This window comes from Athene cunicularia, assembly GCF_003259725.1.
Source record: "Athene cunicularia isolate RWA chromosome 15 unlocalized genomic scaffold, athCun1 chr15_part1, whole genome shotgun sequence".
Lineage (NCBI taxonomy): Eukaryota > Metazoa > Chordata > Aves > Strigiformes > Strigidae > Athene > Athene cunicularia.
In genome coordinates, this window is record NW_020799121.1 from 13060175 (window position 1) to 13075490 (window position 15316).

General features: G+C 45.6%; 2 protein-coding genes across 16 annotated transcripts in view; one reads left to right on the plus strand and one right to left on the minus strand.

Annotated features, from left to right (window-relative positions):
* RNF34 (ring finger protein 34) overlaps positions 1–9082 on the plus strand; it is a 31657-nt gene extending 22575 nt beyond the window's left edge. Inside the window, exons 1-6 of one of the 6 annotated variants that reach the window (XM_026859741.1) lie at positions 25–120; positions 3283–3501; positions 4872–5261; positions 5570–5626; positions 5860–6061; positions 7500–9082. In XM_026859741.1, coding sequence (XP_026715542.1) covers positions 3298–3501; positions 4872–5261; positions 5570–5626; positions 5860–6061; positions 7500–7687 — 1041 coding nt within the window. In that variant the 5' untranslated portion in view covers positions 25–120; positions 3283–3297 and the 3' untranslated portion in view covers positions 7688–9082. Of the gene's footprint in view, positions 1–24; positions 150–643; positions 773–2604; positions 2865–3078; positions 3156–3282; positions 3502–4871; positions 5262–5569; positions 5627–5859; positions 6062–7499 lie in introns of those variants that run through there. The other 5 variants (XM_026859739.1, XM_026859743.1, XM_026859742.1 and 2 more) reach the window with 5 other exon arrangements.
* A 335-nt stretch (positions 9083–9417) lies between these two features.
* The window catches only part of KDM2B (lysine demethylase 2B), a 116449-nt gene continuing 110550 nt past the window's right edge, over positions 9418–15316 (minus strand). For 8 of the 10 annotated variants that reach the window (XM_026859723.1, XM_026859722.1, XM_026859724.1 and 5 more), the window contains 6 exons: positions 14528–15201; positions 12937–13100; positions 12349–12510; positions 11993–12094; positions 11449–11667; positions 9418–10679 (listed from right to left, as the gene is read on the minus strand). In XM_026859723.1, the coding sequence (XP_026715524.1) occupies positions 10498–10679; positions 11449–11667; positions 11993–12094; positions 12349–12510; positions 12937–13100; positions 14528–15201 (1503 nt within the window). In that variant the 3' untranslated portion in view covers positions 9418–10497. The remainder of the gene's footprint in view (positions 10680–11448; positions 11668–11992; positions 12095–12348; positions 12511–12936; positions 13101–14527; positions 15202–15316) is intronic. The other 2 variants (XM_026859725.1, XM_026859726.1) reach the window with 1 other exon arrangement.

A 15316-nucleotide genomic window follows, 5' to 3' on the forward strand; every position in this document is an offset into this window, starting at 1 on the left:
CGGGCCCGCTCCGGCCGGCCGCGGGGTTCGCTCTCCACGGGCGCTTCTCCCCGTCCGAGGTTACCGTTGTGCTTTCAGGTCAGGGCTGAGGGCTGTGGTAACCGGGGATCTCTCAGCTCGGTGGGCTCCGAGGGATGCTCGATCTCAGGGTGGCTGTAAGGACGGAATTTCAGCTAAAATAACATTCCTTCTGCTTCTCCGCGCTTAGTCTGGCTTTGACAGCGTAGCCTACTTGCACAGATGTGTAAGGAGCAGCATACAGCCTCTCAGGGTCTTGGGGTGGGTGTCTTTCTGAGGTGATATTCTCGTCAGGTTACTAAATAGCTACCCTTAAAGCCAAATGTAAGCTAAATAGTTACCCTTAAAGCTAAAAATAAGAGCGAACATGTTCAAAAGCAGTATTTTGCCCCTATAGGATGCACATAAGGTATGGAGATAGAAGGTAGGTGATGGCAGCTGGTGAGAAGAGAATATGGAAGTGGTGGCTGATGTAGTTGGGCAGGCTTTTGGTGCAGAAATAGGCAAAATTTTAATTAATTCTCACGGAAGGGAGCTTTTGATTTAGCATGTCTCACTTGTATTTGTGTTGGTGCTTTTCAGCATGGTCTCATTTCTTTTACGGAGTAATGTGAAGAGCTTAGACGCTGTAATTGAATTATCAGTTAATGACACTAGTGCATAGGAAGAATCCACTGCTGACTTGGGTTAAGGAGGAAATTAATGATGCCTGCGTTGCCTTACCTTTCACCTTAAAACGACTGAATGCTTGGCAGTAAGTGTAAAGAGGCTTTCTGTTTGATACTAACAATGTTTGCATATCCAAAATAGGTAACAAAACTTTCTTAAGTCTATATTTATTTGGTGTTGCCAGTGATGTCTGAGCAGTTGATACAGGCTCTTGAATAAAATAAGCCTAAGAAGCTGGTGTTGAACTATTGGGCAAGGGTTGTGTGGCAAGTGTGCTATGGTCTTTCAGTCGTTGTGTGTCCACCTGCTGCTGTGACCCCCTGAAAAAAAAGTTCATCATATAATGAAGCAAGTTGAATTCTGACAGACCCTTTTGGTTCATTGTTTTATTTTTCTGTTATTTGTATGTGGTTATTGTTCAATCTTTTAAATATAAGGCTTGCTCATCAGTTTTTAAGAATATGTGAAGAATTAGAGTAACGTTTCTGCAAGTGACAACTTTACCTTAAGATGAGAAAAAATATTTTTCAAAAGTCCCGAATTTAAAAACCTGGAGCTCTCTTGGGTTAAGGTTTTCAGAATGTGTTTCTGAAAAGTTAATTACTCTTACCTAATAAACTAGGATGATTATGCATAACTTGTTTTGTATAGGAAAAATTAATATTGATCTGTTACCACTCTTTATTATTGAAGAGTAGAAAACAAGTCTTGGTTTGACGATAGTTTAATGATTGCCACGGAAGTCTGATTACACACCAGACAGGCTCCAGGCACACGGCTATCTGAGTGCAGCCATGTGCTGGGGCTACCTGTGCCTTGGCTGGAGGTCAGGGGAGGGCCACGGGAGTTCATCCCCCCTGAACTCCATTCGCAGGAAGCTTAGGAAGGTTTTCTCCTATGCATGGGGTACCCACTGCACAGAGGTCTCTTATTATGCCTGGGATGAATTTTTCTCATTAAATACCTATAAAATGAGACTAGTGAATTTAGTTTGTGCATGTACAGTTGATGTTTTTACTGCACGCAGTGTTATGTGTTGTACAGCTCAGAAGCAAAATGACTGTGTTCAGTATTTCGCTGTATTGCAACATTTTTAATGTCAGCTTACAACTGACAAAAGTGAAGTACCAGGTTTGTGTGGGTTGGAGCGATGCTTTTGATGTTCCACACCTCAGGCACTTACATGAGCGTGGTGGTGTAGAACACGTTTGCTCCCATGGCATTGTTTCTCACGGCTTCTCTCTAAACCAGAGTGAGGACTCTTTTACCTTTTGTGCTCTGTGGTTTGAAAGGAGATGTCCTGACGCATCCCCAATTATTGTGTGAAGTTCTCACAATATGTAACAGGACTGTGTTCAATTCAGGGGAACTGTGCAATTTAATATAGAAATGAGTTACTATAGGAATTAAAAATCCATCATTACTGAGCTGAAGTGCATGTTCTGGTTGGTTTAGGTTTTACAGCAAGACCTACAAGTCTCAAAAGCAGTTATTTTATGTTTTCATGCTTTGGGGGAAAAAAAAAAAAAAAAAAAGAAAATGAAAAAAAGAAAAACAGAACTGTTCCTAACCAGCATAGTTGAGAAACGAAGTATGAAAAAGAAAATAAGGAAGTTTAAAGGAAGTTGTACCACTTGGCTTCCTTTCAGAAAGAATCTGGTGCAATTCTGTTTGCTGGTGGTGGTTGGTTTTTTTTTTCAGTAGATTTCAGTGAGCCACATGACAGTGATTAAACACGTGATGTGAGCAATTTAGAGTCCAAGTTCCAATTTGAAGCAGAATATGCACTTTTGATTGAGAATCTAGCGCTGAAGGCTTTCAAGGATAAGAAATAGCCATTTATTTATGTATTTAGAAATTTTTTGTGGTGTTTTAAGATTGAATTGTGTGACTCAAAACTGAAATCCAGTCGATCTAGAATAAGATAATTCAGATTTATTTTAATTTTTGATAGATGTTTTGTAAGACAACGAAACAGCAGGTTCAGGGAGGTCCTAAAAAACATTTTCCCCTCGGAGAAACAAGACCATAACTAGTTTCTAATGAAGACTGGTTTGCTACTTTGAAGTTTGAGGTCCCAGAAATGTTTTTTTTAGAAAGAGTTTTATTGTAAGCCATGTAAGAGCTGGATTAGTTCTGGAGAAGATCCTGCAGGGGACAGCTTTGCACTAATTACGGTAAATTGTTAATGTTGTGCCTGTCATCATTTCCAGTTTTGCCCCTCACCTATGACTGGCTGTTAGTCTCTTCCTTCTTTGCTCCGCTATTGCGTTACCTCCTCAAATTCCTTACCCTTTTTGTGCGGAACTCTGCTAGAAAAGGAGTTATGCAAGCGAGCTCCTTGTGCAGGCATTAGCCTCTCAGAAGCAAGTCTTACCTACTTTGGTTTGCAGCTGGGAAGTGGGGATTATTGGGCTGGCATAGACATTAGTGTGCCCAGTTCCTGCTGCTCTGGGAGTTCCCACCACATACTTTTGGGATGATGACAGATGGAGTGCAGTGGCTCTTCAGTAGCAAGTCACATCTGATGTGGACTTTCAGATATTAATTTTTTTTTTTTTTTTTCTTCTTCTTCTTCTTTGTGAATGTTTCCAGGCAGGAGCTACTTCCATGTGGGCTTCCTGCTGTGGGTTGCTGAATGAAGTCATGGGGACTGGAGCTGTGCGGGGCCAGCAGGCTGGCTTTGGGGGAGGTGCTGGCCCGTTCAGATTCGCACCAAACACAGACTTCTCAGCATATCCATCTCCAGCTGCAGCGGGTGCTAACATCGTTTGCAAAGCCTGTGGACTTTCCTTCTCAGTTTTTAGGAAAAAAGTGAGTATATTTCCTATTATGTAGCATTTTTAGTCTTATGAACTGATCTGTAGGCATACTGGGATGTGAATGTGTATTCTTTCCTTAGATAAGGAGACCCGAGGCAGATAGCCAGGGAAGGAGTAAGTGCCTTATTCTGAGGTCACAGGAAATTAATGTCAGACAGGATTAGAAGCTAAGACGTCTGATGTTCGTTAATCAGTGACACACAGGATCTGGTCTGACCAAAAATTAGTGGATTTTAATTTGTAAGATACGTGTTTTAGCTTCAGAATCTTAAACATTAAAATAAATCTGGTTTAGAAGATGACACCGAACATAGTGGTTGAGTACTGGAATGAACACGCTGGGTGATGGAGAAGCTAAAGACTCGCAGTATAGTATCACAGCTGCTGTCTGTGAAATACTCGTGTAATTCTGTTTCCTAACCAGGTTTAGTTCTGTTAAAACGCTGTTGCGCTCCACAGCCTCTTCCTTCATTTGGAGGCAGGTTGGTGAGTTAATGCAGATAAAGAGAACTGAGATACATACAAATATTAACTATCATGACTGTCCAGCATCATTATTCATCCACTCAGTGACCTAATTCTCTGCAGCTCATTTAGATAAACATGAAGCCTCTCTCCTCAGTGCGTGTGTTCAGTTTCCCCCCTCCCGTGCATCCTGTTGTTCAAATGGCAAACACTTTGTTGAAGCAAGGGTTGTGTAGGGACAATTTCTGAAGCTGATACTAAGTTACTAAAATCCTGAAAAACTTGGAAGAGTCTGGGTTTGATCACAGCAGGTGAGACGACCATTTAAAATCGCTGCTGGAAATCTTGCCTAGTCCTAGCTTTTATATATTGTAGTGAGTCTTCTGAACAAAGTGTTTGTCAGAAATGACAGCTGGGCATTTGGGGAGTGTTTACCTGCCATGCGAGTCATCACGTTTAAAGCTTACTTTGAATTCTGGGAATGAATTGAGGAAGAAGTATGTTCTTGAAAGTTTGGGAATTATACTGGTTTTTACATGAAGGAAGAACAATGACAGTATATTCAAAAGTATTTTAACATACCATAAAATTGAGTGGCTTTCAGTTTTGTTTATTGCCTAAACTACAACCTGAGTGTATTACTGATTTGTTTATTCATAATGAGGTTTCAATGAAAAAACAAACCACCTTTCTGTAGTGCTACGAAAGTGACAGCCTGGTGTGGAACGCCTGCAGAACTATGTGACAAGGCAGTGTTCTAGACTTAAATCCTAAAAATTATGCATGTCAGAACTGATGGTGGAAAGAGTAATAATTACGTAGTCTGGCGAAGGGGAGAGCAGGGTCTAGATTTGTTTGTGGCGTACAGCTGAATGGTTATTTTCCCTTTGTCCTTAGCACGTGTGTTGTGACTGCAAGAAGGATTTTTGCTCAGTTTGTTCAGTCCTACAAGAGAATCTCAGAAGATGTTCCACTTGTCACTTGCTGCAAGAAACAGCCTTTCAGCGACCTCAGTTAATGAGATTGAAAGTAAAGGATCTGCGTCAGTATCTGATTCTCAGAAACATACCAACGGATACTTGCCGAGAGAAAGAAGACTTGGTGGATCTGGTGCTGTGCCACCATGGCTTAGGGTCGGAGGAGGACATGGACGCTAGCAGCTTGCATTCGTCACGCTCACAGACTTCGGGGTTTTTTACTCATCCATTTTCTATGTCTGTATCGGTGTCGTCTCAAGGAGAACTTGCAAACAGAAGGGGAAGCACAGGAAATGAAACACCTTTACGGGTACAATAATTAACGTGTTTTATGGTGTAGCATAACATTCTTGAATAGGTACACAGATATTTAAAATAAAATGCCAGTTGGTACAGTTTGGGGTGGCAGGAAAAATGCCTCTTTTATCTCTCACCTGAAAACAGAAGATGACTAGGTAAGGTTACTAGTTTAGATGATAGAGGTGACTTAAATCAGTAAGGTTTAGTACCAGTTGAAACTTCAAAATGTCAGTCATCTGTGATCAGTTTGGTTCAAAGGAAAATGTTTTATAAGGGATAATGTGTGTTTTATCCTGATTAGTTTCATTTTGTACACAGGGACAAACAGAAACATCTTCTATAAATAATGAAGAAGAAGAAAGTGCAGAGGAGCAGGTGAGATACAAACTATGTAAAGATGAAGTTTTTTGCCATGTGACACCATAAACTGTTTAGATCTGTCAGCATTTAGAATCGTGCTCTAGTTCTTCAGTCAGCTGTGTCTGGCAATGCTTATCTGCTTTAAAGAGAGTTAAACTTTAGCCAGGCTGCTGCAGCTTGATGTAGCACCAGACCTGCTGCTCTGAGCTGACCGGGACAGGTAAAAACATACAATTGATGTGTTTCAGACCCCTGGATTGTCCCGAAAGCGAGCGAGGGCGTCTCTGTCCGACATTTCAAGTCTGGAAGACATTGAAGGGTTGAGTGTTCGGCAGCTGAAGGAAATACTTGCATGTAATTTTGTCAACTATTCAGGATGCTGTGAAAAATGGGAACTTGTGGAGAAAGTCAGCAGACTATACAGAGAGAGTGAGGAAAACCACAAGACACGTAGGTTTATATTTTATTCTATTTTTCTTAAGACTATTTAATTTTCAGGTTTCCAGTAGCTGGTTCTGCCAACAGAAGGGCTTGATATCTATCTCAGTCTGTTCTGGAACAACTGAAAAGTGGGTTTTAACAGTTCAAGGTGCATCTGGAGTAGTTGAATGTGGTTCTAGTGAGTAAATGATGCTTTCCAGGATTGTGCTGGGTTTTGAGCCTTTTTTTTCCAAAGCTTAGAGAGCTCAGCTTTCATGGCAAAGGTAAAATTGCGCAACTGAGAACCGGTTCCTCAGAGAACATGAAACTTGGCACCTCTGTGTCTTTTATTAGGTTTCACAAGGCATTAGTGAGAGAGCTGCTCAGTAGCTGTCACAGAGCAGAGCAATTCAGGTCTTTTACCGCCGCACGGAAATAAAAGCTGCAGTGGCAGAAGTCCAGGCTCAGGTGGTTTGGTCTCAGTCCATGTTTTTGCGATAAGGTGGTTTGGTGGCTGTGGCTCAGTGACTCTGTTCTTCCACCCCTCTGTTGCCCTCAACAGTTGGAGCCTTTCACTGGTGTGGCTGTAGTGCAGCCCCAGACCGATTCCTGTTTGCAGAGTGTAATCCCAGGAGCAACTTTTTGATGTGATTACCAGAGTGAGAAATGCCTGCCTGGCTCGTCATCCCTGCAGCCAGGCTGCAAAGAACAGGGGACTGGAAAACTTAATAGCCCTGGGCTACCGCCCAGCCAGACTGTGCCAGCACATGCGCTGGGAGGGGGATAGCTGGGTGTGAACTAATTAACTAATTGGGGTGGAGAAGGATTGTGAGGGTGGGGAACTGTTAGTGCATGTCAGAACACGGTTTGAGGGAGACCCATGGCTTGGTCAGGGGCTAGAACTGAAAACCTGTCTGAAATCAAACTTTGAATTTAACAGTTTGGGTTTGTTGTTTTTTTTTTTTAACATGATCTGACAGAACATTTGGTTATTGCTGGAGGATGGTGCCTATTTGCAGGGAAAACTGACAGGTTTTGTTCAGTTCTGCCACCTTTAAGGCCTTCTTAAGGCTTCCACTTCATAGCCTGCTTTATTATTATGGTGTTTAATCTTCTGAGGAAAGCTTTCTGCCAAACAAATAAGCTGAGATAGAAAACCAACACACTCTGAATTTTAATCCAGCACGTTATTTCAGTCATTGTATTCTGCACTGAAAATGGTCTGTGAGTTCGAAGGATGAAGCCAAATATTGCATGTTCGCTTAGGGGCTTTTCAGTTCTTGTTTCTTTGCGTTTTTTGAAGGAATATAGATTCTCTCTTAGCTGGGGGTTAGAAAACCTGTTGTGAACACAGCGCAGCAGTGCTGGAGGCTCGGTCAGCTGTCTGTGTCCCGCGGTGGGCGCCGGGGCCAGAGCTCCGCTGGTTTCCCAGGGCCCGAGGCCCTGACCTCCCTCTCTGGTGTTTCAGAGGGCGAGAAGATGCAGCTGAACGACAACGACGACAACCTGTGCCGGATCTGCATGGACGCCGTCATCGACTGCGTCCTGCTGGAGTGCGGCCACATGGTCACGTGCACCAAGTGCGGGAAGAGGATGAGCGAGTGCCCCATCTGCCGCCAGTACGTGGTGCGGGCCGTGCACGTCTTCAAGTCCTAAACCCAGACCAAACCCGGGTTTTAGAGTCGCCCTCTGGGATTGCTGTGGGCAGGAGTTGCCGACCCTCGGGGCAGGGTGGGGTGGGGGTTGGGGGGTGGGGTGTCAGCTTTTTAGTTCTCGATTAAACGCGTTTTTCAACATCAGGTTCTAGAAGTTTGCGAAACGTTTCTCTACGGCTGGGTGGTACCGTGTGTGTACGGTAGTAGCGCTGCCTGACGTACCTTACAAACCCACAAACTGTTCGAGTCAAACTGTTTACAGCAGTTCTTGCTCTCTTCTGAAGAATATCACCTCCGATTGCCACATTCGGTACTCGACAAGTGGCCAGAAAACAACCTCTCCTGGGCCATCTTAGTGTGTTACATCATCTAGTGCATTAGAAGCAACAACTATACTGGTTGAATATTCAGCTTTTATGTAATTATAGAATGTAACTGTTCTGACACTGTCCCTACAACAGTGTTAACAGTATAAAATATGACTGTAGAAAGCACTGCCATGGACTGTACCTAAGCCCTTAATTGCTTCCTCCCAACATCAGTCACCAAATCCATCTGTAAATGCACCAAAAGCTCCGTCCCTTCGCAGGGCTCCACCACGTCCTGTCCAAATACTGATTACTAAGTGTTTTTTAGTTTAGGAATAAAATATTTTTTTAAAAAGGGGTATAGTAAACCATATTACTGTGGTCCTTAATCCACTCCTGCCTGTTGTACCTCTTAAATCTTACGTGTGATGATTGTACTTACTCCCTGTGCCGACAACCTGATGTTACTGTGAATACTAACCAGGGTCACCAAGCTCCTCGCTGCTAACCTGGGGAATGTAGAGTGTTACTCACCTTAAACGGGGACGGAAATGGGATTTGTGTAAAACTTGCTCATGGACTTTTACCCAAGGCTGAGTCACCATTAACTGCTTCTCCGCCCCCAGCAGCATGCTGCCGGAGGGGAGGAAGGAGCGACTCTGTCCGGGGGTTTATCCCTTACGCAGGGTGGAGCTACAGAGCTGCACTTTCTCCTTTTGATTTCCCCCATGCTGGGGAAGTACCAGAGCCAGGGAGGGGGTTTGCCGAGGCTGCAGCACCCCCAGCCCTCTCCCCTCTGCTACGCTGGCTCACCCGCTCTCCACTTTTACATCAAAAACTAAAGCTGGTTTAAAAAAGAGAAAGTAGCTCCTCCTCACAGTAAACACCTTAGAGACCCTGCTGGTTATTTTTCAGAAGGGAGCAAAACTTCTCAACGGCTTTATTTTTTAGAAGTAACTTTTTAATGGTACTTAATCCCTGGAGTCTCTGCTCAGTGGGTAAACTAACAAAGAAAAACACCCCGGCTGTTACCTCCCTGCTGGTCATTAGCCACACGAGCTGAATAAAGGTTGGTGATGGGCCTTCCCTGCCTCTGCCTTGTTTCTTAAGCAGCTGGGGGGTGGTTTGGACATTCTTCATCATTCTTTAAAAGCTTTAATTTTATTATTGATCTGTGTCTGTTCCTTGAGATGGGGCTGGGCAGCCGGAAAGCTGCAGGGAGGTATTTTACCTCCATTTTATCTCCTCCCTGGGGAAGCACTCTTACCCCCAGCTTACACCCAAGCTACACACCACAGCTGCTCCAACCTCCCCATCCCACATGCTACAGCCCCTCCACAACCCCCCCCAAGCCCAAACCAGCTCCCCCCACCCCAAAACACCCCCCCTGCCCCCCTCAGAACAGACACCCGGAGCCAGCCCCTGTTTTTGTACAATTGTTTATACAAATTCAACAAAGGTAAAACTGCATCAGGAAGGTCTACGAAAACAACACCGTACAACAATGGCACTTATGAATGCAGAATTTTACAATCAGGAAATAACCATGTTATAAACCTTAAATGAGAACTCAACTCACACTTCAAAGAAAGAGAGACTACGTTTGACCATTTATTCTACGGCTGGACTCACTGTATAAATTAATTTCATATTGAGTACAAGAGCTCATGCTACAGAGTGAAACCCTCCTATGTGCAAAAGCTGAAATTGGAATCTTTTAAAATTTTGAGAAAAAAGGTGATTTCTATACAGATAAAAGTGTTTTACTTCAACTATAATTTACACCTTATTTCCACAACATGCTTATGTCACTTCTGAAGTATACAAAGCAGGATATAAACTTCCATTAAAACATGCTTTAAGTTGAAAGTATTAACCTACTTTTCCTGACCTGGGCACATTTGTAGATAGATACTGTCTACGAAGTATAGGTTAAGTTCTCGCCTACCATAAGTAAAGATAAAAATTGGCAATCAAAACCAAAACACTGGTAATGCATTCAAACATTGCATAAATAATTTTTAAACAATTTTTGTACAAAAATAGTTCTGCATAATGTAAGATGTAACAAAACAAAACGTGTTAAGAAGGCAGAAATGCAGTGCGTGGTCCACTTTAATGACACCAACTTTTTTTTTTTTTCTTGTTTTAAGAAATGAAAAGCAGAAATCAAATTTACACTACCAAGCACATGCTGTGGTACTTTTAAATAACAGTATTTCTTGGAGATCAGTCGTCTTCCGGGTGTGAACAATTATCATCAATAACAGTCGCCTTATGAATTTGCATAAGAGCCAGTGCAGGACATCCCAGGTAGACTGAATTAGTGGCACAAGTTGAAATTCTTAACATGGGTAGTTTCACGTTGTTCTCTCTTCGACAAGAGTTGTAAAATCCGATCGCGGTATTTTCCAATATTCCAAGTTCCCAATTGAAAATAAAATCCCTACGTGTTCTTAATCCCTCCCCCCGCCCCGCCCCAGTATTTACACGTGTCCTTTAACTAACTCAGTTTTTGCAGAAGTTTTTCTTCCACTTGCCCAAACTGAACACTTACGGACATCTCCGCTATGAACTGCTCGCAGCCCTCTTTTGTCACTTGCTTGCAGTACCTCAGGTCGATCTGGCAGATGTTTCCACAACGTTTAAAGTAAGACAGGCACTGGTCAGTAACCTTATTGCAGTCTGATGGAAAAAGGTAAAATAAAAAGGGGGAGAAGTTGAACAGCAAGTCTCAGTTTGAGGATTTATCCTGACCCGCGGTGGGTCCTGCGTGCTCCTCCCGTGCTGCCCACGGCCCCTCTCACCTCCCTGTGACTCCTCCTCCACGTAACCCAGCCCAGCACGCTGGACGGACGCGGAGCCCACGCCACAGCTGCCGGGTCATTTGCACCAGAGAGGAAAAACTAAATGTGGGCAGGGTGAGTACGACCAACTCAACTGGACCAGGGGTGGTGCACCCTGGTTTCCCCCTCAATGCATTTGCAGAACCCATGCTCCACCTTTTTTTCCTCTTTTCTCATGGAAATGAGTTTGTGGAATAGCTGTCCCTCCTGCTCTAGTATGCTAATCAACTGACAGGATGAACTTAAAAAGCTTTGCCATGTGTGTGCCCCCACCAGAGCTACATCCAGGTGCACCCACCACCGAAGAACTGAAGACTGAGGATCTACAGTGGTGATTATTCTTGCAACTCTTGCTTGCTCGATTTCTGTCTTCCCTTCTGTTCTGCCCTGTCGCTACCCCTCTTCACTTTTAATAACAAAACCTGGTTTGGGCGTACGGCACTTGGCCTCATTTGTGTCTTAATCTCGCTCGTGGGATCCTATCGAAACCTCCCCCAGTGCTGGATCGGGACATTAAATGGTGAAGCCACCCTGGGGGCAGGGGAAGAGCTGGGTAAAACCACTCCCACGAGCAGTCTAACGGCCTCCCCCGCGCTTGGGTTTCTTACCTGATAAATTAATTTCCGTTAGTGAATCCCGCGTGGTGGTTCCGACCGCGGTCAGCAGGTTAATAGACTGATCTGTCACGTGATTACAGTAACTAAGATTGAGTTTGGAGAGCAGAGGCATGTGCCTTATGATCAGCCGCAAAGAAGCATCTGTAATATCCAGGCCAGCCAAGCGCAGCTCAACTATGTTCCGTAGTTTACTCCGGTTGTCGATCTGACCTGGAAAACGGAGGCAGCGGTCACTCCCAAAAGTCTCACCCCGTATCGCAAACATCTGCAGATCTATATGAAATGCACTGTGACACACAACACTGCTGCCCTACGTCAACTTCAGACGCTTTTTGCCTGTCTGGAGCTTTGGAGGGGACATCAGCAGGAACACTTGTCTATTTTTGGAACAGGCACGTGGACAAAGCCACCTCCTGATTTCAAAACAAAAGGGATGAAAGTAACTGCAGGGGCCCAGCGGAATTACAAGTCGGGAATAAGCAGTAGGCTGTGCAGTGCATGCCAGAAAGCAGATCTGATTTGCTCAAAATTTCACCTGAGCTGATATCCGGGCGAATGTGGCATGACCCACAGAACTGCTCCTTCCCTGAACTGGAAGAAAGTGTTTCCATACTCTCTAAAGTACACCCGTTGCAGCCTGAAGAGAAGAAAGTCAGACAGAAAACCAGCACAGTGGCTCAAGATGACTGTTCAGCAGCCAGAGAACATCACTCGTTACCCAGTGGCTTCCAGCCAGGAGGTGTTACAAGCCACTACTTCGAACACCTCGCGCGTCAGCAAAGCCCAGAGCCCCGTGGGGGGCTCTGCCCGTCTCCTCCAAGGGGCACTACCAGCAGAACACGCCATGGAACAGCCAGGACAGGTGGCCCGCGTGCTCCTCCCGCCGGTTACCTGGCCGGTTATCTGTGGGCGGTGACAAGAGGTCTCTCATTTGTGCGTCTTTCAGTCCTTCTGCCCACTGCACGTCCAGAGTTCGGAGTAAAGGACAACTGGAACTACAAAGTGCCGACACTGCTATCCACGAGCACCCTGATAACAGCAGGTCCCGAAGACCTGTGGATACAGAAGAAGTTGGAGCATGGGGCCTACCCAGAGAGGCGTCCACAGGGATCGGCTGCCAGCCCAGGCGACAAGCCAGTGCTCCAGGGCAAGCTGGGACCCCTTAAGCCTCCTCCTGCCCAGCTCTCCCACCATCTGGAGGTTCATTACTGTGGGGGACAGCAGACACCCCCACACCCACCCCCCAGTCACGTCAGCGCAGGCACCTTCCACAGCAACGTTTTACCTGTGGACAAAGACCTGCCTCAAATTAGTTTGCCCAGCATGTCAAGTAGCCACCACACAACTAACTTTGGCTCCACTGTAAACTCGCTGATGCGTCATTCCCACCCATCTAACTCCTCTCTTAGATACCCAGATCCCTGCAGACATTCCTCGGTTTGGTCAATTCAGGGAAGTTGTCAAAAAAACGTCACTTACCTGGCAGTCTGTTGATAAGCCAACTCAGCTGCTTTTTAGATATATTTGTCCAGCTAAGATCAAGGGTTACAGGCTGTCTCCTAATAATGCCACTAAGCATAAGTGGAGTGATGGATTTACAATGGTTTAAATCTATTTTGGTCCATAATCTTTTGTCACAGCACCTACCCAAAAAGAAAAAAAGCCAACAGAACTTAATTTGGCACTTGTTTTGATTTCTGCAAGACCTTAAACAGCAGGGAAAAACGACAGCATTTAACTAAAAGTAGCAAAAATAAGGCTGAGCGATGCTAAGATAAGCACACCACCACACAATGCTACATAGGTTTGAAGTTTCTCCATCAAATATATCATGCAATCAAGCATATTTTCACAGAATTGCAAATGTCAGCAACTTTAGATCCCATTTTAAGTCATCACAGCACTTAGTAAAACCCATTGTCTAGCCTGAAGACTAGCCACACCTTCTTGCTTACCTTTTGAGTATCAACACTGGTTTTAAACATTACTGTCCTGATTTCCCCTGCCCTTTCCTTACTTAAAACCAGCGAATTCTGTAAGAGATCCCCTCTCTCCTGTTCTGTGCCTGTGTGTTATTCCCATCTACGTGGCTTACGCGTTTTTATGCTCTTTATGATTCTCTAAGAGCAGCAAGCAAGAAGTCCTAGTGAGTGTGCAAGAGCCTGCATTTTTCATTTTTCCATTGAAGACACTGCACTTAAGTGGCAAAGGCATTTACCAGCTTCCTGTGACACCGAGAAGCCCACGGAGGAGACACTCCACACACATCAATCTTGCACCGAATCAACCTCTCAACCTTTCTGTCATTCCCCTGGTTTATTACTAGACTCTGCTCGAAAGGAGCCTCTGTTACAATCTGCCCATCTGTGTGCACATTACAGTCAAATCCGAGGCGACAGCCAACAAGAGATTTTCCTGCGAGTTCAGTGAAACACATAAATCTGTCCACTAACGCTTCCTGCTACTCTGCAGTCACCGACTGTGTCAATGTTCACACTCTGGTACCCTGAGCACCAAACGGACATGCTGTGAGTAAATACAATTAACAAATGATTCCTCCATCAGCTCTGCTGGTACAGAACACAGCGAAGGGGGTGGCTCTCCAAGGAAACAATCGGCACAGACCTTCGGAGGAGAACACCGAGGGCACTGGGAGATCTTCCCTATATCTCAATAGATATTTAATAGTGGAACTGAACAAACAACTGCAGTAGCAGTCAGCAAGTCCTGGGGGCAGAATGACACCAAGACAGCATGACCTAGACTGGCCGTTCCAGCAGGCGAGAACATTGTGGTGTCTAACTGCAGAACAGGCTGCTCTGGGGACACACGCACACATACACACACACACAATTCCCACCAGAAGTGCGGGGAATTGCTGTTTCTGAGAAAGCACCAGAAGACATGCTGCTTCTCCAGACCCTGTGGGTCACCCCTTCTCCTTGGGCTCAACAGAGCTCCACTGACAACCCGCACACCTCTTCCAGATGTTAGTGCCTCCGTCCCCCACTCCCTTCTTGAGTCCATCCCGCTACGCGTTAGACCGAGCTCGGTTTCCCGCCCTCCTTACCATCTGTTCCAGGTCTTGCAAACTCTCATACAGATGCACAAGTCTCTATGACTGAGGTAGCTAAAGACAGCCATCCAGACTTCCCGCTGCATCACGTGGGCTGCCCCGTCATCCAGGGGGAGCGAGTCCGGAGGGGGGCTGATGGGAGGCGGCCGGATAACGTGCCGTTCCATCTGAATGCATTTGGGAGGAGAGAGCGAAGGCGGTGGCCGGGTTATTCCCCGAGGTGTGCTCCGCAGGCTGGGGATGAGCTGGTGCCTCAGCTCCCGGGGAGTCCCGTTTAACCCTTTGCTGAACCTATGGAGTCTCTCACTGTTGTTCAAAGCACGCTTAGGTTCCTCATTCTCGCTCTCAGGTTCAGATTTGATGGGTTGGTGATTCTCGTTGGCAAGGCTGTTCTCGGTTTTTTGGATCTCCTGGTTAAGCTCCTTGCTGAGCTCCTTGCTCAGTTCCTTATTGGGAAGCCGCCTTTTCCTCCTCATCTTGAACTTCTTCTTGTCCCTGGACTCGGCGCCCTCCGTGCTGGGACCTGCAGTGGGCGAGCTGGACCGCGACTGGTCGCTGTCCTTGGAGCGGGGAGGCGCCTCCGGCAGGTCGTCCTCGGGCTCCTGCTTCAGGCGCCGCAGGGGTTTGATCATGGCAGTTCGGTCATCTGGAGCCTTCCACGATCGCCGCTGAAAAGGAAGAGACAAGGCCTGACTATTCGACCAAGAACGTACTCGGCAATACTTCACATGCTGATGCTCCGCACAGGCAGCCCTGCCCGGGGGAGGGGGGGAAGGGGAAGGG